The sequence below is a fragment of the Hydra vulgaris genome, chromosome 09 (assembly GCF_038396675.1).
Source record: "Hydra vulgaris chromosome 09, alternate assembly HydraT2T_AEP".
Classification (NCBI taxonomy): domain Eukaryota; kingdom Metazoa; phylum Cnidaria; class Hydrozoa; order Anthoathecata; family Hydridae; genus Hydra; species Hydra vulgaris.
Window position 1 is genome coordinate 33,706,110 of NC_088928.1, and position 21,050 is coordinate 33,727,159.

A 21,050-nucleotide genomic window follows, 5' to 3' on the forward strand; every position below is an offset into this window, starting at 1 on the left:
TTATTTAGTATTTTCTGTATTAGATTTTTTAAATTTTGTAAATCAGTACTCTAACAAATAGTTTAATTTAAACAAATTATTAGGCAATTGACGCAATTTAATAAGACTAATTTGTCAAAATTATCGTGTTTATGCCATTAATTTGATATTAGATCATTTGTAATTAGTCTCTAAATAAAATTAACTTCGATTTTAGGCGCAAACCACGTGATTTGCAAACAAGAGTAGAAATACCCTTGAAAAACGCCCCCTGCATCCCCTTGGTTGAGGGAAAAGAAGCAATTTTTTAAAAGAAACAAAATATTATCTTGAATCCCATCATAAATTGTAATTAGGCTTCAAATTTTATCAAAATAAATTTTGACGCTCAAAAGATATAGCCATATAAAGTTTAGGACCCCCTCATTTTTTTAAGATTTTTAATATTTAGAAAAGTGGTCAAAAAATGAAAAAAGGTGCGGTTTTTATTTTGTTTTCAACAGTTTCTATTTTATGTCAACCTGCTCGAAAGAGTGGTTAAAAAAAATCTGAAGTAAAAATAACTTCAACTTAAAACCTCTATAAAAGAGCAGTGTCGTTTGTACCAAATAAATGATCTGCTCAGCCGATTGTACCTAAGCATTTTTCAATGTTTCTAATTAAATGAAGCAAAATAATCCAGTCATTAAATATTATTTTTACGTGTGATTTGATTTTCATTGATTACTTTATTTAGAATGATTTTCCATTGGTCAATTTGTAGCGTTCAGGCTATATTTAATATATTTTATTTAAAAAAAAAAACGCAGACGCATATAAACGCAGACACAAAAATATGATGAAAGAATAGACAATCACTAGAATCAGGTTAGAGCCATATCATAAACACCTTTAATAACAGCGCAACCATTTGCGTTGAAAAAATGACTTTACTCCGATCAGTCAAAACTAACAAAACCCTGGAAGACAAAAATAAATAGTATATTATCATAATTTTTTTAAACTATTTTATAGCTCAATTTATGATTTAGTCAACAACCAAATTTAAAGTCTAGTATACTTAATTTATTTTAAAATCAATTTAAAAAATATTTAACTTTCTGCAAGAAATACAACAAAACCAAAATGAAACCAAATGAAACGAGTAAACTAAACGGCTACTGATATTACGCTGCTTGATATTGGCTTATTACTCTCGCTATTTTTACACCTTAAACAACACTGACCAGCGTCAACAAAGCATTCAAAACAATAATGAGCTTTGCAAAATTGATGCTTACATTCAACAGTTTTATAATAGGTCAACGAATTGCACACCATGCAAGTGCGAATTGCCAGTTTCAAACATGCGTTTTGCGCCTGCTGTGGTAACAGTTCAAAAACTTTTGAAGCAAATGATATTTTTGATGCTAAACGTTTTTGTTCCGACATAAGTTCTACTTTACGACGAACATGTCGAGTAAATGAATGCCGATCATGAAGTATCTTGTAGTATAAATGCTTCGAGCGAATATTGACAACATCAAAATAAAAATAATCGCATATAACACTTCTTAGCCTCAATACATAACTTTGAAACATTATTAGAAAAACTAAAAAACAAAGCATTGCATAAATAACGTTGCGGTACTTTTTATTAGCATAATGATCAAAGTTATATTTACATTGTAACTTCAGTACGTTTTCCAAAGCACTATTTATCCAATTATCCAAAAGAACAACAACTAACACGAGCAGACCGCAACTGAGCGCTATAACAAACCATTTGAAAATAGCGAGCCATTCGTATCGTGATAACGAAAAAGATTTACGTATTAAATAAGTTTGAAATTCTATCCTTGTTAATGGCACGACAAAATCATTAAGTCCGCGATTCTTCCTCTCACGATCTAAACTTTGCAATACGGGTGTTATGTAAATATTATCTTCATCTTTTTTAGTTAAATAATCTTTGTTGTATCGGTAAGCTTCTGAGATGAACAGTAATGACAAGAAAGGCATAAAATACATAATTATTTGCGATATAATAATAGTCGAATGAAATCGAAACAAAACTGGTTTATAGGTTATCGCTGTTTTCATTGAACACTTTTTAAAGACTGTAATGTTTGAACCACAATAAAACTCATCAGTTTGATTGCAGATTTTCGTTTCAAAATGTAACGACTTACTAACACAACTCTTTTTGAAATAGTTTACCATTTTTTGGCAAAACTGGTGAACACGTAAAAAACTTTCGGTACATTGTTCGTAAATATCAGAATTTTCAGATAATTTAATCATTTCATTTTTATATAAATAAGAATCTCGATCATCATTGCGACACGTTCTTGCAATATTTAATTTATCATTTATGCCTAATATTGGTCCCACGACTAATAACAACAATATAAATATGACTACACTCAGTTTAGCGCGAGATGAAAATATGCTTGGTACAAGTAATACGGCAATACATAGAGAATGACGAATCGATAACGTCACAAACATAACCAACACTAACAAGAAAACAATAGAGGACAAAACAATGCTTAATATCAAATCAATTCTAGCAATTAAATATAACAATAATGAAAGACTTGATGCAATTGCCAGTGACAAAATAAGCCAAACAATAAATGGAATAGCGGGATAACGAGATTGTGCAAGAAAGTAATTATGAAGAGAATCAGAAGGTGGTTCGTAATAGTTTTTTTGGTCATCGTTTTTATTAGTTTCTTTAAAATCATAGCTATATCGTTGCCAAAATTTTGAAATGGATGATTTTTTTTTATTTTTATTACTGGGTAGATTTTGCTCTGCATTGACTGTAATATGAGGAACTTCGTAACCTGCTTCATCTTGCTTACTTATGACAGGGGCTTTAAGTAACGGAGCACTCTCACCACTAGAGTGACTATTATAACCTTCGTCGTTAGCAAGCTTTAAATGAGAAACACTGTTACTTTTTTTTACAGTCTGATTAACAATAGGCGGATTTTGTAGGTTGTCTCCATACATTACTTCTGCATACGTACACGGGGCACAATTATCAGGTTGATTTTCATAATTTTTTGCTAACAATGAACTAAAAATGTTCCCTCGGCAAGATTTTGAGGAATCTCCTTTTTTATCTTGTTCATACAACGGAGATTCTGTCTCATTCATACTTGATATTTTATTTTATATATATACCATATATTTTATTTCATATATAGACAAATTCTATGAAATTTAAATTCTGAAATACTTTAAAGATTCTTCATTAATGTTTTTACTTTATAAGTTCATATATATTTAAGCTATAATACAATAAAACCACAGACACAACTAAAAAACAAACAAGAATAAAATATTGATTAGTAAAATTTAAACATATAAGTTACTTGTTTTATTGCAAAAAAAAAAAAAAAAAGCAATAAAATGTAAATAAAATAAGTTTTTATGGAATAAATAAAAAAAAAAAAAAATCTTTATGCAATTGGAATTAGATTGGAATTATACAACTTTAGTTGCAGGATTCAAGTATGCATAAACCAAGTAGATAAAAATACAATCTAATTTGTTTATTAAAAAACATAAAACACAGCAATATTATTAGAAAACATAAAACACAGCAATATTATTAAAAAAATCGTTATTAAAAATAAGTGCTAGTAAATCAACACATTTTAATTTTGAAATTTTCAAATCAAAAATAACAACGGATTTTTTAAATAATCCAAATAACTCTCATATAACAAAAAAATTTCTTTTATTAAATACTTTACTTAAACTAAGACAATAACTATTAGACAATATTAAAGACATAACATTTTACTAAGATTAAACTTTTCATTCTGTTTACAAAATTAATGCCTCATAAACATATAAAGTGATAGACAATATGACACAATAATTATCTAAAAAAAAAATGACTTAATAAAATAATGACTTAAAGGATATTTGATGATAGAGCCTTATCATTTTAAACTTTTTATTTTTAATTTATTAAAAATTTTTTGAGAAAAGTTAAAAAATATAAGCCAGACTTTGAATGGAAAAAAAGTGTAAAAAATCTTTATTGTAGAGACGAAGCACTAGTAGCAAATCTTTAGGACTTAGTATGTACTCAAACCAGTTTATTTAAAAGGTCAATTTGATTCCTCTTTTAGTAGCAATACTATAGTGTATTTAAAAAAAAGTTTGCTCTTAGTAGAGTACATAAAGTTAGAAAGATTAAATGAGAAGATAAAATAAATAAAATGAGAAGAAAACTCTGTTCTTGCTTTTTTACTAATCTTTCAGTAAAAAGATAAAAAAAAAATTTTTTTAGTGAAAAGAATGTGACAATAATATTGGTTGCTGTTGTAATTAAAATTTAAAAAAACAATAAGTTAGCAAACAGAAAAGCAATACGCAAGTAAATTACAAAATAAAAAGTTGAAATCCAAATAAAGTTTAAAATATAAGAAAAGGACATTGAGATTTCCCACTTTTAGAAATTAGATAACCATTCTTGTCACACTAGATTTTTTTTCATTTTTTTTTTTTTTGCATGAAACAGAGGTTAATAAAATTGGAAACATTGAAAAACATGTTGTATCACATTTCTTTTTGTTCCCAAAATAGATATATATTTACTCGTGAAATGAAGATTTCTGTGATGAAAGAAACAGATAATAATAATTTAGTCTCTATACCAAGAAAATTGTTAAAAAAAAGAAAATAAAATACCGTGACTTAAAGAAGTCCTAGCTTTTCCAGGTCATATCTTAAGTATTTATAAAGCAATACCTCACATTTTGTAATGCAATTCATTTTTTGTTATAAAACTTTTTTTAATAATTGGCTTGTTGTCTTTGAAAATGTTTTCTAATAAATGCTAAAAATATTTTTTATTTCATCTTTCGAACTTTGCTCTGCACTGTTACTTTCAGTAGGTAGTTTCTCTGAACTCAAACGAGATCTTTGCTAGAACGAGATCTTTGCTAGAGATTGGTTAGAATCTAAAAGGATCCTTAAATCTTCTCTGCTTTGTTATAAATTAAAAAAAAGGTGAGATGCTTGCCTTTCAACGTATGATTCTAATGAGTTTTCCAATCTGAATGATTTCTTTTGTACTCATTTTTGAATTTAAAAAAAAGCCAAACTAACTATGTGTTTAGGAAAACACCATAGATTGCTTAAAAGCTGCTGTTGTTGTATCTGCAACAATGCCACTGCAGTTATAATCATTCAAAAATTTCAACAATCTTAAGTTGATATATGGGGCTAATTCAAGCAAGTTTCGTTTTAAAATTTTAATAGATAAGGAACTAACACTCAAATGTTTTACAAAAGTTTCTAACAATTTTCTGTTTTATTTATCAAGGTATTAAATTGTTTAACTCATCAATATTATCTAGAAATAGAAGAAAACCATTGGAAAGTTCTAGTCACACTATGACTTTTGGTATTTAATTGCATTAACAAGAAGTTAATGAAAAAAAAAATCAAAAAAAATGGGTGAGTGTATACCCAACTTTCTTTTGCTTTTTTTTTAGTTTATTATATCTATTCAACATTGAAATACAGATAAAAATTATTAACTAAGAATTAAGATAAAGATTATTAATTGCTCTAACATAAGAGATTTAAAAAAAAATTCACCTGAAAAATTTTATAAACGGTTTGGTTAGAACAATTTTCAAAGTAGCCAAAGAGCTACTAAGGAAGCCATTATTACTTCTCAGCATGATATAGTAAACCTCTAATACAACAAATATCTGAAAAGAAAGTTATTTCACAAAGAAATGGAAGACAAGAATTGAAGAAAACAACTGTTATTTGAAATATATGTTATAAGAATGTTTGTAATGTTATAAAAATTGGATGTTGTAATAATAAATAAATGTTGTAAATGTTATAAAAATTGGATGTTAATTTTATATTTAAAATTGTAGAACCTTAAACAGTGATTAAAAATCATTTAAATAGTGAAAAAAATAGAAAACATACAATTAATATATAACTTATAGTATAATTAAAAAAACAAAACAACTAGTAAATATTTCAGCTAGTTATCAATTACTAAATCATGACTTGATGTAAACATATTCTTTCAAGATACTAAAATAACTTTTAAGATATTACAATATGTTTTAAGATACTATAATACTTTATTATGTTATTAATAAATCTAGTTTCCTAATTTCTTTTTTTATAACTAAATTATTTCCAAATACAAAAATTAAATGATTTTGTTGAACAAACTTCTTATTTTCAATGTAGATTCAAGTTTTTCTTAAAAAAAAAGAAAAAAAGAAATTCATAATAAAGACATTTTAATAAAATTTTTTAAATTACAATACAAAAGCAATAATGAATAATAAATTTTTAACATAAAAAAATATTAAACTTTTACAAATATATACAACATCATACTTGTCATAATTTATTATAGTAAAGGTGTTCTTTAAAATGTATTAAAAAAGATTCTCACTAATCCCAGTCTCCGCTTTCAACAGATTCTGCATGACTGCGAGAAGGAGCTGGAATCATTGCTGATATCTTTTCCATAGGTGAATATGATTCAGTAGGTTTATTATCAGACGACTGTTTAGATCCAGAGATACCTTTTCTTCGCATTGAAAGCTTACTGAATAAATCACTCATTAGATCTCCACCATTTCCAGTTGCAGGCACTTCTTCCTTTTCTTTTTTTCGTGCCATTTTCCTATCTTTTACACTTTTCAATTTAGTCTTTCCAGTACCACCAGCAGCTCGAATAGCTGCAAGGAGACTAGATCTTCCACCTTCATCATCATTTTCTGGCAGTGCATCTTAAAATTACATAAAATATTACATTAAAAAATACAAAACAAACCAGATTACTATGGCAACAGATTACTATGGTAACCAGATAACAGATTACTATAGTATTTATTTCCCCACTATTAATAAGTTAACAAAACTTAAAACAAAACAAATAGCAAGCAAACACAGTATTTATAAAGAATACCTCTACCATTTAAAGTATATATTTAAAATGGTATTCTTTAGCCATAGTAAAGACATGAAAAATAAACTTTGAAACCACTTCATTCAATGTGGTTAGATCTCATAAACCTTAATGCAGTAGGAGTTTATAAAACTTTGATTACAATTTTCTACTAATCAGTTTGAATTTGATGATATCCAATAATAGAAATAATGAAAATAATTATTTTTATTATTGCCATGGGAAAAAAAGGTTTTTTTTTTGTATATCAAAAAATATTAAAAGTTATTCAAATTATAAAAAGTTTTCTTAATACATATTAAAAGTTATCCAAAACTTGATTTTGAATAAACTGTGTGCATAATTTTGACTAAAGTACTGTTTCTGAATTGAACACTAGTACTCATATATTGACAATATCATATTAGTGTTCAAAATAGTGTTGACAAATAAGTGTACTTATTTATTGATGCTGTTAAAATTAGAAGATTCTAGAAAATTAGAAAACAAACATCAATATTAAGGTGAAACATTAAGAATCACTAATATTATAACTATTTAACTATTGTTCTTGTGACTTTATTAATAATAACATTAGATGTGGCCTGTGTTTTTCCCTCCTTATGCACATATTTTAGTGATAAAAACTGATAAAAATCATACGAGTTGAAAAATATAAATGCTGCTGAAGGATTTTACGAGTTATTTTTACCACAGGAAAAAGATATTCATATGATATTATAACTTTTTTTTACTTATTTCGGTTTTATATAAGTTATTAAAATAAAAATTTTAACTGTAAATTTAAAAAACAAAAGTTTAACAAGGGTGTTATTTATTTTCCATATGTAACACTCTCTCTCTCTAAGTTTTCAAAAAAATATACACCACCATTGACTATGACCTCCTCCCAAAAATTAGACTAGGAACAAATACTGTTTATATAAAACTCTTTAAGGTTTAAATTCTTACTTCTACCTTTACCATTTTTCCTAAAGCTGCTACCTCTCTACATGCTGATACCCAAACCACTTTAATCTTTTCTGAAAAACATTGTTTGATACAACATTTTTTCTAGCCTCTGTCTAAGATTAAGGCTCCTTTTTGTTAGAGTCTAAGATTAAGGCTCCGTTTCTTGTTAGAGTCAAACCACACATTCATCTGATCATCATTTTTTCTTTCAGCAAATACTACACCATATAAATACTAAAGCTTATACAAATATGTAATGATATTGTATGCCAGCATCTAAATAAATAGCAAACACACATGTTCAAATCCATATATTCATATTATGTATACATAAATAGTCTTATACCAAACCTCCAGGATCCAATTAGGTATGGAAGATTATAGAGACTTTTGGAAAATCTTTAACAGTGTCATTAAATAAAGTAAGTCTAACATTCTATCTCTAACTCATGGGTCTGATTTTATTAGTTCTCCCCAGAATAAGGCTGACCTATCTGCACTTGAAACTTTTCCTCTAATTTGATTGCCATTCCAGTTAAACAGGTTACTCAATGTACCCATTTAAATCACTTTGGCTTCCAATGCAAAAGTCAATTCTTAATTTTAATTTTCTATGGCTTGTAGTTCAGACAATATTTTCGTTTGCTGACAACTTAACTTTACATTCTTGTCTTGAAAAAAAGCCTTCATTTTTGATTGCTTAGAACAAGCAGCCGATCTTAAATCTGATCTCTCTTTTGTAACTGCTTGAGGCAAGCAGTGGTTTGTGGATTTTAGCTCCAACAAAACTCAGTTATTTACTGCAAATTACTATTGCAATATTGTTGACATTCTTATATTGAAGAATAACAACCCTCTCACTCTTGGACAAGGTCTAAAAACATATTGTAAATGTAGTTGGACCTGTTTTACCTGCCAAGCTTGAGCCACTCTACCATCATTTTAAGGTTGCATTTCTTTCTTTTTTCTACAAATACTAACACGGTTGCTGCTCAAACAAGCTATCATCTCTAGTTTAATCAACCAAAACTCTTTCTCACTTGGCTTACCATTCAGCAAAGTTGCATTATTTTACTATATCTGTTCCTCCATGCTTTTTATTCATCTAGTTTATTTCTTTGCACATCAACAAAATCTCAAAATTCTCACTTATCTTCATGTTTTCCTGACACATACAACCTACAACTTTTTAAGTTTCAGTTAACCATTTCCTTTCCCTTTAACGCCATCTTTTATTTTCTAGTAACTTATAACTTAATAGTGGTTGCTTGCAACCTAGTCAGAAGTGAATTAAAAATATGCCAGCATTTAATAGATAGTAAATGTATTCATAAATTGATAGTATATAAAGAAATTTTTCCTGCCCCTACTGTCAACCCCCTGCTAAATCTTATAAATTTGCCAGGGCAAGACTGAGTTTGTAAAAAGTCCCATTTTTAGGTCTTCAAGCCTTGTTAAGTATAAATTTCTATTTAGCAAAATGATAAATCTCTGTATTAACCTCCTTTATGAACCGAGTATTATTATCTTTTTTTTTTTTTTTTTTAATGATTTTGGTTTTCAATACAATTATTATGTTGCTTTAATACTGAAAAAAATTGAGACATAAGGTTTTTTTTAAAGTAGTCACTGATGTTTTAAAAATATTAAACAAGTTGTGTGTAGTACCAATGTTATACTGCCTAAAATTTCAAAGAAGATGTGTGTAATACAAACATTAAGTTGCTTTAAATTTTTCATTAATAAATTTTTAACTACTCAAGAAAAATTTTAACTTCATGGCTTGTTTATTATTATGAAAAATTCAAACTTATTTTTAAAAATAATATATAGTTAAGAATCTGCAATTATGAAAACTATTTTTTAAAACTTTTAAAATTTATCATATTTGCTGAGTATGTCAGTAATACTTTAAACATAGCACTTTATTAACTGGCGATCTACTTACCTTGATTAGGTAGAGTGCTAGGTGGTGGTGGAGGTGGAGGCATAGCTGGTTGATCTTTTTGCACTGGAGCAGGTGGTGGTGGTGGTGGAGGCGGAGGTGGTGGAGCAGGCATGAACACATTAGATGATGGTGGTGGTGGTGGCGGTGGAGGAGGAGCTGAAACTTGAGACTGTGGAAAAGTAACTGAAGGTGGAGGTGGAATATCGATAGTTTCTCTACTTTCCTCACTTAACACATTTGGAAGTTCAGGAATATTCATTGGTAATGAAGGAGCAATCGATTTCCCAACATCACCACTAAAATAATTTTAATACGATAAAAACCAAACACAAACCCAGACCAAAAATTCATAACATAAATAAATTTAAAAATATGTATACTAATATGATTATAACTTTTCAATATTATTTCCATACTTATTGTCATTTCAGTAATTACTTATACAAAATAAAATTAATTATTAAATTAAAAATAATCAATAATTAACTATTAAATTATTAAATAAAAAATCTAACTAATTAATAAATTAATAAATAAAATTATTTAATTAATTAATAAATTAATAAACAAATTTAGGTATTAATTAATTAATTATTATCTAAAATTGATCTTGACCACAGACTTCTTAAAATACTATAATAAATTATTATAGGATTTTAAGCATAAATTTTTCAGAATATAAACTAGAAAATTAAATTTTTTAAAACATGTTGGAATAAAACTTTCTTCATATTTAAAAATGTAAATTTAGAACCACATCTGTGATTTGACTATGCAAATGGAATGTGCAAGTTATTTACTATTTTTCTGTTATCCATTTTCTAATAACTGAAATGTGTGTGTGTGTGTGTGTGTGTGTATGTGTGTGTGTGTGTTTATATATATATATATATATATATATATATATATATATATATATATATATATATATATATATATATATATATATATACATATATACTATAGCATATATAGAACAGCAATTATTTACTAATTTTGCTAAACTTTATAGCATAGAGCTTTTTCAAAAAAAGAAGAAAAGAAATGAAGAATACTGGAAGAAAAAGTTGATGCCCCATCCCTAACTCTCAGTTGATGTAGCAACACTCCTTTGCAACAGCAGTCTATTTTATATTTTATATATATATATATATATATATATATATATAAAACTCAATCATAATGATAAAAATATTATTTCCTTTAGTTTAAAAAAACACCATGCCTGTATGATATATCATCAACAACACCTGGTAAGTCAGGCAAATAAACTGGAACATCAATTTCAGGAACTGCTCCTAACCCTGGCATATAAAAGTAGTTATCACCATTACCACGCTCCAAATGTTCAGGGTTTGTTATTGTGCTTGGTGCAACACCAATTTCTTCATCTTCTCCATCCAAACTTTTTCGAGTGCGAGTAATAGCTCCTAAATCAAAATAAAACATATTTATTCTATGACTGGAAATCAGGAAAAAGCTATGAACTATTAAAAAGCAAAGAAACAAATGCTTTGGAATTGTCTCCTTTATACCTTCATGATCTGAATATAGATTTTTAAGCTGTCATCAACATGCAAACGTTTCACTTGATATTAGAAAAAAATGACATGTTTTTTGAGCATAAAGGAACAGTATAAAAAAATTTGACTTTGCTGAGTGATCACTCGAGATTGTTTTTTGGTTGGTAGAATAAGATATGATTGCTCACTAGAGCAGCAACCATGGTAGTATTTGTAGACACTATCAGAGGCTATAGCAGGTCAAACAACATTTATAACAGATTTTTTGACTGATATAGAATGGATATCCATAAATGAACTTGCACAAATATAATAGCAGCATTCCATTCAAGCAAAGATATAATAATTTATAGAAGTAGAGAGTAATACCATGGGAAACAAGAAAATGTAAAGTAGGGGATTTGGTAAAAGTGTTGCCATTCATTAATATATGACAAAATGTAGATGAAATTGCTCCTTGCAGCCAGCTGAGAGAGCACTATTAAAACTTCTTCAAGCATTTCAAAGATTATTTAGATTTTATCTTAAAAATATTTTTTAGAAAAGCAAAAAATGCACAAAATTTATTTTCTAATTTTTCCTTTTATTTACTGATCTCCATTATTAGAAAAATAATACATTTTAAGCATCTAGACAGACAAAAAATGCACTTAATTAAAATTTTAAGAAAACTGCATATGAGGAATATTCAATAATTTGTATTTAAAAAAATACTTTTGTCTCACTTAAACTAACTTAACTTTCTACATTTAATGTTGTTAAAGCAAAGAAAAAAAAAAGCAAAGAAATTCAAATTGTTATGTAATATGCTCATGTGCTCTCTGAAACTTACATATAGCCTAGTATTATTTAAAAATCAACTTTATAAGAATTGATCATAAAAATATTTACAAAACCATCAGCTAAACATTGCGAAATACTTGGTTAACATTGTCATTTTACATTTTTTACGTTAAGTTTTTTTAAAAAAAATCTATGGCAACATAAGTTTTTAAGTTCTTTTTGCTACAAAAACAATTTAAAAACTTGTTATTTACTGTAAATATGAATAAAAAATTCTTAAAAGTGCTTAAAAGTCAGCTTACACAATTTTCACAGAAAAAATTTTATTCCTGCTTATATATATATACTTCTCTAAATATGGCTACTTTCAATGAGCTAAAGTGAATGCATAAGTAAACCCGTAAATGTAGAAGATTTAGTAGTTTCATATGAAATTATATTTTCTCTTGCTATTGTGTAACCTGTCAATAAAAAAAAAGAAAACTTGTGAAATTACTCAGTTTAAAACTTATTTTTATCCTGATTGCTCTTAACACAATTTTAAATGTGTTTTTAATAAAAATTTTTGCATTTCCAGAAAAACTAAAAATGAACAGAAACATCTGAAAGTCTGGAAAAATAATAATCTCTGTAATTCGGTGCAGAAAAGATTTCTCATTTGTAAAGACTATCATATTTTGTTTTTAAAGTTTAAAATTCATGGTTTTACACTTTTGTGTTTGATGGATATAAAAATGAGCATCCTTCTCAACTGTAGCAACCCATTACAACAGGTGCCAAGTAAGCAACTCTTTACAAATGAGATAAATTGAAGCCCCACCATTTCCATGACAGTACCATGCTCAACTTGTTTCTCCTTAATAACTGCTGCTAGTAGCTTCTTGAATTGTAATGATAGCACCATATTAAAGTGAAAAAACTTTGACAGAAAATTGATAGAAAAGCAGCACACATCAGTACCAGTAGAATCAATTGACACAGTCCTACAACCAAAAAAATTAGCAAGGAATAAAAAAAACCCAGACACAAACAGCATGAAACAACAGATAAAGAAACTTGTGCGTCTATTCATCTAAATAGTCCATAGACAAACCATTTGAAGAAGAAAAATATTGGAAACATTTATTTCATAGAACTTTTTCTTGCTGCTCTAGTAACAGCAAATAGCACAAAAATAGTTGGAAAAGCCAAAACTAATAAATACAACTAAACAGAAGAAATAGATGTAAAAAGGCGCTGTCTAATACAAAGCTCCATTATTCCCAGTTCACTAAATCTCTTATTTTATCTCAAAAGCGAGGCTCTTTTGGAAAATTTTCAGCAGCATCACTCACCAAGGTAGGTTTAACATTCCATCTTTCATTCATGGTCTTTTTACCTACACCAAAGATAAGGCAGAACTATTTGCAAAAAACTTTTCTTCTAATTTGGTCCAGACAACATTCATGTCATAGTTTTACAAAATTGTTCTCCAGAACTCTCTTCAATTCTCATGAAACTATTTAATAAATGGCGATGTTTAAAGTAGCGAGACTAGGGCTATTGCTTTTGACATATTTAAAGCTTTCAACGAAGTTTGGCATGCTGGTCTTTATGTTACACAGTTCGCATTTTACATATGAAATCACCATTTTTATACATAAAATGAGAGCTGCGTAGTGCTTTTTATCATGACCTACCATGGTTCAAGGTTGGGAGTTAAGCTGAGATTTTTTTTAGCTTTATTTAGCGGTGCGTGTTTGTCTAGAAGAGAGTTAAAGCTAGTGAAGTCTTCATAAGATTTATTAGTATTACCATTGGAAACTTTGAATACGTTATCCCAGTTTATTTTCAAGTAATTATTCCTGAATTCTTTAATGTTTAGTTTTTTGAAACTTTGAAGAAAAATATTGCTTTTAGGAGAATTAATTTTTCTTTTATGACGAGTAAATTAGAAACTGAGGCAAATGATCTGCTACTTTAACAGTTAGATTGCCAGAAAAAATATCATTAGAAATTGAATTAGAAAATATATTATCAATTAAAGCACTTAAGTGATTGGTAATTCTTGTTAGTGAGGATGTAAAAGGAAGAAAGTTTTTTAAAGGAATGGTGTTTAAATACTCCAAGATTGATTAATCTGAATTTGCTTTTACAAGATCTATATTAAAATCATACATTGAATAATTTTATTCTTTTAACAGAAAGTTTTTCAAATAGAATAGCTAAATATGATTTAGCCATTATATTTGAAAAACTTTTATTAATATCATGTTAGAATAGTAATAAACACAGCATACTATGATAATAGACTTTTTAGGGGAAATGATTTCAACAAACAAAGGCTTCAAGAATCGAATTTTATACATAATTAAACTACTTTTTCCTTGCTTTTGAGAATCCTATACTTTTAATCAACTGATAAGTAAATTTCTTTAATTATCAGCTAAATATTTTGTGGTAGAGGTGTAGTGGTAGAGTGCTTGCCTTATAAGCGAGAAGCTCTGAGTTCAATCCCCACCATTTCCCTGGTAGTACTGCACTCAACTTGTTTCTCCGTGCAGTGGCCTTGTTTGTCAAAGTTCGTGTTTTAGAGTTATAGAGTTGAGAGAGAATTGTAACAACATTTTAAGTAGCCTCCCAACTGTAGTGGTCTTCATGGCCTCAGAGAGGTGAATTAACATAAAAAAAAAAAAAAAAAAAAATTGTAACACTTTAAACTTTTTTCCATTTCAGTTGAACATTGCTTTATTAGTTAAACATTTTGATGAATTAACTTCACTTTTATCGCTAACAAATTTTGAATTCAGTATAATCAGCATAATAGAAACTAAGCTGAAATACATTTTACTGCCAACAACTCCAATATATCTTAGTGAATATGTTAATGTTCATAATTTTCATTCATACTTCAACAAAAACCTCATTAGTAGGGGCTCTACTTTATATTTCTAATAAACTAATTTATAAATCTAGAAATAGATGGTCATTTGGGAATTATATATTATATATTTATATATTATTATTTATATATTATATGTTATATATTGTCAATTGAAGTTTGAAGATGTAATTTAATATCTGATATAGAACTAAAAGGAAAGATAATGTTGCAGCATGTAATACAGAGCCAAAAAGTAAAGAAGTTTTTTGATAACCTAAAATCAACATTATTCAAAAAACTACATTTTTGTGGATTCACTTAAGCAGAGGTTGCATTCAAGTGAAAGATGATTAGAACAAATATTACTATCAGAAATTTTGCATAGATTAATATAGTAATAGTAATTTAGATATAATAGTAAAAATTAGTAATATATATATATATATATATATATATATATATATATATATATATATATATATATATATATATATATATACAATATATATATATATATATATATATATATATATATATATATATATATATATATATATATATATATATAAATATATAATAGATATTGATATTAGTAAGATTATTACAACAGAAACAATATAATAATAGTAGTATTTATACTCTAGTATAACAATGATGAAGTTTATGATAAAAAAATTAACAAAGTTATTTTTAATAATAACAATATTAATAATAGTAACAATCACAAAAATAGCAATAATAATAACAATAGTGGCAGTAGTAACACTAGTAGTAGTAGCAATGTATAATAAAAATGTAAATACTATAAATATGAATAACACTCAATATACAATAATAAAATAATTAACAATATTATAAAATAGATACATATAAAAAAATAAAAAATTAAATGAGCTAAAAAAAAAAGGTAAAGTAAATACAATTTCAAATATAAGCATTAATGATTAAATTTTTAAATGCTTCTTTTTTTCTTCTTACTTGTCTTGCTAATGAAAACAATTAAAAGTTCTTTTTCTAAGTTCAAATTTAATTCTTACATTTTGCTTCTTTTTTTTTTACCTGTAAGCAGATACATTCCGTCATATTTAATTTTTATCACTTTTTTTTAATTAATATTTATTTATTGATTAATTTACAATTTTAGTAATTTATTTCAGATAAAAGATTAGAAGTTATCTTTTTGGCTTTTATTTGCAAATACCTTTATCTCCTACTCTATTGATAAGTTTTCTCTCTTTATTTAAATAATTTCTTTTTAATAATTTAAATAATAATTTTTTTTTCTCCTTAAATTATCAAGTAGCATTAAACCTCAACAGCAATATTTATTAAATTAACTCCAAAGTCATTAATAATTTATCATTAGAAAATTTTTTATCAATTTGAATTATTATTTCTCAGATGGATAAAAAAAAGACTTGTGGTAGAAAAAATTTGACAACGAAAAAAAAAAGGACAGTAAATAGCAAATATAAGCTAATGAAGGTTTTAAACATTAAAACATTCTTATTGCTGGGGTATTCCATGAGAAAATGAGACAAATTTTTCAGGTATGTAAACCACTGTTCCAGATTTTCTTGATACTTTAAAAAATTGCTCACTTTTAACACATATATTACCTCCAATTTTTTGAAATTTTAGCAATAATTACTTATAAATCAGCTATTTGAACAGATTTTTTTGTTTGGTGGCCATCTTAGTTTTGGTAGTATTTTTTTATTGCGCAACCATACATGTAATCAAGCTGAAATCTGCTCTTATATAGCTTTGAAAATCAAAAAAATCAGAAAATTATGATAGTAATGGAAAATTGTGCTAATTTTCTATTATGACAGTAGCATCTTAAAGGAAAAAAATATTGATTTGAATGCCTCTGTTTTAAATCAAAAAATGTGACAAAAGTCATTTCATCTATTTCCTAATTGGTGAAATGACTTTATCAATTTTTTATTTGATTTAAATTTGATGCAAAACCACGATACATTTCAAGAATATTTAAGGTATCACTGGTGTTAACTTTTTTCTCTGCAAAGCAACCTTATTTATCAAGGTTCTTAGTTCAATGTTATAGGATTAAGAGGTTGTAACACATTGATTACAAAAATTAATGAGTTAAAACACAAGCCCCAAATGAGCAATGAGTTATCGAAAATCTATATGACAACAGAGCTGAAACTTCTCAAATAAACGTATGTGATGTAAGTGACAATTTTTGAAAAAATATGATACAATCCTCTTTTTTTGATGGAATAACCCTGCTTACTTTTAATACATCAATAACTGTTTGGAGACTAATTTTATCAGTATATTTTTTATTTATATTTACTACTTCTAAACTATATAGTATTGTTGAATGCTATATGGTTTATATATATATATATATATATATATATATATATATATATATATATATATATATATATATATATATATATATATATATATATATATATAAATTTAATTAAGAAAAGTAAAATAAATATTTTATCAGCTTGTTGCTAAAATGTTTCGGGCAGGGTTTTTTGGGCATTATCAAAAAAAATTTATAGTAATAATGTGAAAATTAAAATTAATGGTAAAAGACTATCTAAATATATAAAATACCTCGGGATAATTCTTGATAAAAACCCATCATGGTACTATCAAGTAATTCAATTATATAAAAAACTCTCACATGCCAATAGTATAGTATGCAGTCATTAATATGACACTAAGTTCCCTAACATGTTCTAATATCAATTTACTATGCCTTATTCTCCTCACATCTAAGTTATTGTTGCACTGTTTGGGGTCAAAAAGGTAGTTTTCTATTGCATTGTATAAGCAGTGTTTCAAGAAGCATTTAAAAATTTAATCATTAATGCTTATATTTGAAATTGTATTTACTTTAACTTTTTTTTTTAACTCATTTCATTTTAATATTTTTTTATATGTATCTCTTTTATAATATTGTTAATTATTTTATTATTGTATATTGAGTGTTATTCATATTTATAGTATTTACATTTTTATTATACATTGCTACTACTACTAGTGTTACTACTGCCACTATTGTTATTATTATTGCAAGTTTTGTGATTGTTACTATTATTAATATTGTTATTATTAAAAATGCAAATGCAACAAAAAAACAGGTTTTCACTGATTTCTTTTGGAATCTTTTGCAATATTTTTGTAGATTCTGTGAGTTTATCAGAAAAAATGTTCAAATAAACTTGAGGTGAGCAAAGAAACCTAAGTTTTTTACGACAAAACCCCTTTTTATGTAGAAAAACTTACTTAAAATAAGAAAATAATGCAAATGCAACAAAAAAACCTGTTTTTTTGTTGCATTTGCATTATTTTCTTATATAAGTAAGTTTTTGTACATAAGTATATATATATATATATATATATATATATATATATATATATATATATATATATATATATATATATATATATATTATATATATATATATATATATATATACATATAAATTAATTTAATCCATTTATTTAACCATAAAATATGAAAATTTACAATAATATTTTATAAGCTCGCATAAATAAGGTTAAATGTCACTCATATAGTTAAAAATTAGTCAATGGAGTGACACCTAAAGGTAAATTAATGATAATAGTAATATTACTAGAGTTAAAAAAGACAGTAAAAAATAAAAGACCTTGAAACTTTAGAATTTTTAGTTCAGAAAATCTATTTTCGATATTAGATCGTAAAGGAGAAAATATCACAATTCTTAAGAAAATGCGCTGTAAACTGCTTATACAATGCAATAGAAAGCTACCTTTTTGACCCCAAACAGTGCACAATAAGTTAGATGTGAGAAGAATAAGGCATAGTAAATTGATATTAGAACATGTTGGGGAACATAGTGTCATATTAATGACAGCATACTATACTATTGGCACGTGAGAGTTTTTTATATAATTGAATTAGTTGATAGTACCATGATGGGTTTTTATCAAGAATTATCCCGAGGTATTTTATATATTTAGATTCTTTCTTTATATTTTATTTCTATATATTTAGATTCTTTTCTTTTTATATATTTAGATTCTTTTACCATTAATTTTAATTTTCACATTATTACTATAAATTTTTTTTTTGGAGGGTAAAAAATAATAAATTCAGTTTTATTGATATCTAGGGAAAGATGGTTACTATTTATCCAATGATATATAATATATATATATATATTATATATATATATATATATATATATATATATATATATATATATATATATATATATATATATATATATATATATATATATATATATATATATATATATATATATATATATATATATATATATATATATATATGAATGTGTAAATAAATTATTAAAAAAAGAAAAATTTCTTAATATACCCTATCTTAATTAAGTTTGCTTTTACTAACTTTGAACCTATAAGCAGTAGGTTAGGCAGGATTTTTTGAAGTTACAGATATAAAATTTTGAGGCATTGTCTAAACTCCATATATAAGTATGTTTATACTTATGTCAAACGAGAATATTTTTCAAAAAAATTACAGCAATCAAAACCTAGAAAAAAAAATTCCATATAAAGTTTGCTCCCCTACCACCAATACAAGGACAATAAGTAATTAAAATATTTTTTTTTTACTTAATTATACTAAATTTAATTTCAAAGACTTTTCTAATAATCTTTTTATGTTAAAATGTTACCATGGTGTGTAAATTTTTGACAAATTTTTAATATATACAATAATAATTCAAACTGTATTTATACATATCAAAACACAAAATATTATTGATTTGTATCAAAAAAAGTATACTAAAAAAAATAATTTTGAACTCATTGACTTCTACAAAAAAATCTACAAAAATAATATAAAACTATCATAATGTTAGAAAGGTAAAAAATATTAAACAAATTGTAGCTAATAAAATAGAATAAATTATACATTATATTTTCAGTTCAAGTGGTCCATAAAAAATAAATATGCTTAACAACTGAAATTAAAAAACATAATATAATAAAAACAATACCAGCTAATGGATCCATAATGACATATTTCTTGTATGGATTTTCGGATGTATTTAACAGTAAAAGTGAACTAACAGAATCAAGAGCTTTAGGTAGCTTTCCTAAGCCTTCCCTTTTTTTATCGTCATTATCATTTTTTAAAACCTTTGTAGTCACATTATAAAACTGAAGTTTTTCTTTAAGAGCATTGTCGTTAAATGAAATATGGCGCATTGATACCTGATTGGATGATCTTTTAATTTCATTTAAATCATTATTAATATGAAAAATTGATTTGTATATATCTAAGGTATCTGCTGCAGGATATTTAGCACTAGAAAAAACTCTAATAGCTTTTCGACTACCTTTTAATGTATCAATTTTAGTTTGTGCTAAACCAGCTCTTTGATTAATATTATCCAACTTTTGTTTTAAACTATCAACTCTATCTGTAATTCGCTTAAAAACATCTTCTGTAACATTTTCAAGATATTCTAATGTATCAGCTAATTGAAAGATATAGTCTTCCTGACGTAAATCAGCAGAAATGACTGGTATATTGTATACTTGAACTGGTGCCATTTACTTTTAATAGTATTTATAAATCTACATATTTAAACTTTGATATTTAACAACAGTATTATAAAACAATCATTTTTAAATTAACAATGCCAACCTAATAATATGATTTAGTTAAAAATAAACTGTTATTAGTGTTTAAAAGCAAAGTAAAATAAAATAAATAGTAGAAAATATTATAAAAAAATAAAAATAAAACCAACAACAACAAAAATTTAAACTTTATGTTTAATAAAGCTTTAAAACAAATGCAGTTTTGCATTATTTTATAAATCTATGCATTTAAAATACTTTTAAACTTATACACATAAAATTTATGCAATATTTCATAAAACAGCAACAATATAAACTCAGATTTTTTACATTACTAAAGATATGGATTTATATTTTTAAATTGATGAAACCTGAGGTAAATACATGATAGAAAAGTTTTACTAAAAAACTTTGTAAAACCTTTTAAGCTTA

At 25.9% G+C, this 21,050-nt stretch overlaps 1 protein-coding gene across 1 annotated transcript; it reads right to left on the reverse strand.

Annotated features, from left to right (window-relative positions):
- Nucleotides 1-2,762: 2,762 nt before the first annotated feature.
- LOC100200262 (WASH complex subunit 1) lies at nt 2,763-20,679 on the reverse strand. Its single transcript, XM_065805454.1, has 4 exons — nt 20,030-20,679; nt 11,065-11,269; nt 9,840-10,135; nt 2,763-6,761 (listed from the first exon to the last, which is right to left on the reverse strand). Exons 1-4 carry the CDS (start codon nt 20,586-20,588, stop codon nt 6,421-6,423), a joined length of 1,401 nt encoding a protein of 466 aa, XP_065661526.1. The 5' UTR covers nt 20,589-20,679; the 3' UTR covers nt 2,763-6,420.
- Between the last annotated feature and the right edge of the window lie 371 nt (nt 20,680-21,050).

Bases quoted from the DNA above. Each gene is read 5' to 3' on its own strand.
- LOC100200262 (XM_065805454.1), bottom strand. From the start codon at position 20,588: ATGGCACCAGTTCAAGTATACAATATACCAGTCATTTCTGCTGATTTA. The intron at 10,136-11,064 runs GCATGGTGTTTT...AAATTATTTTAG, and splicing joins GTTGATGATATATCATACAG to TGGTGATGTTGGGAAATCGA. The intron at 6,762-9,839 runs GTAAGTAGATCG...TGTAATTTTAAG, and splicing joins TAGCACTCTACCTAATCAAG to ATGCACTGCCAGAAAATGAT.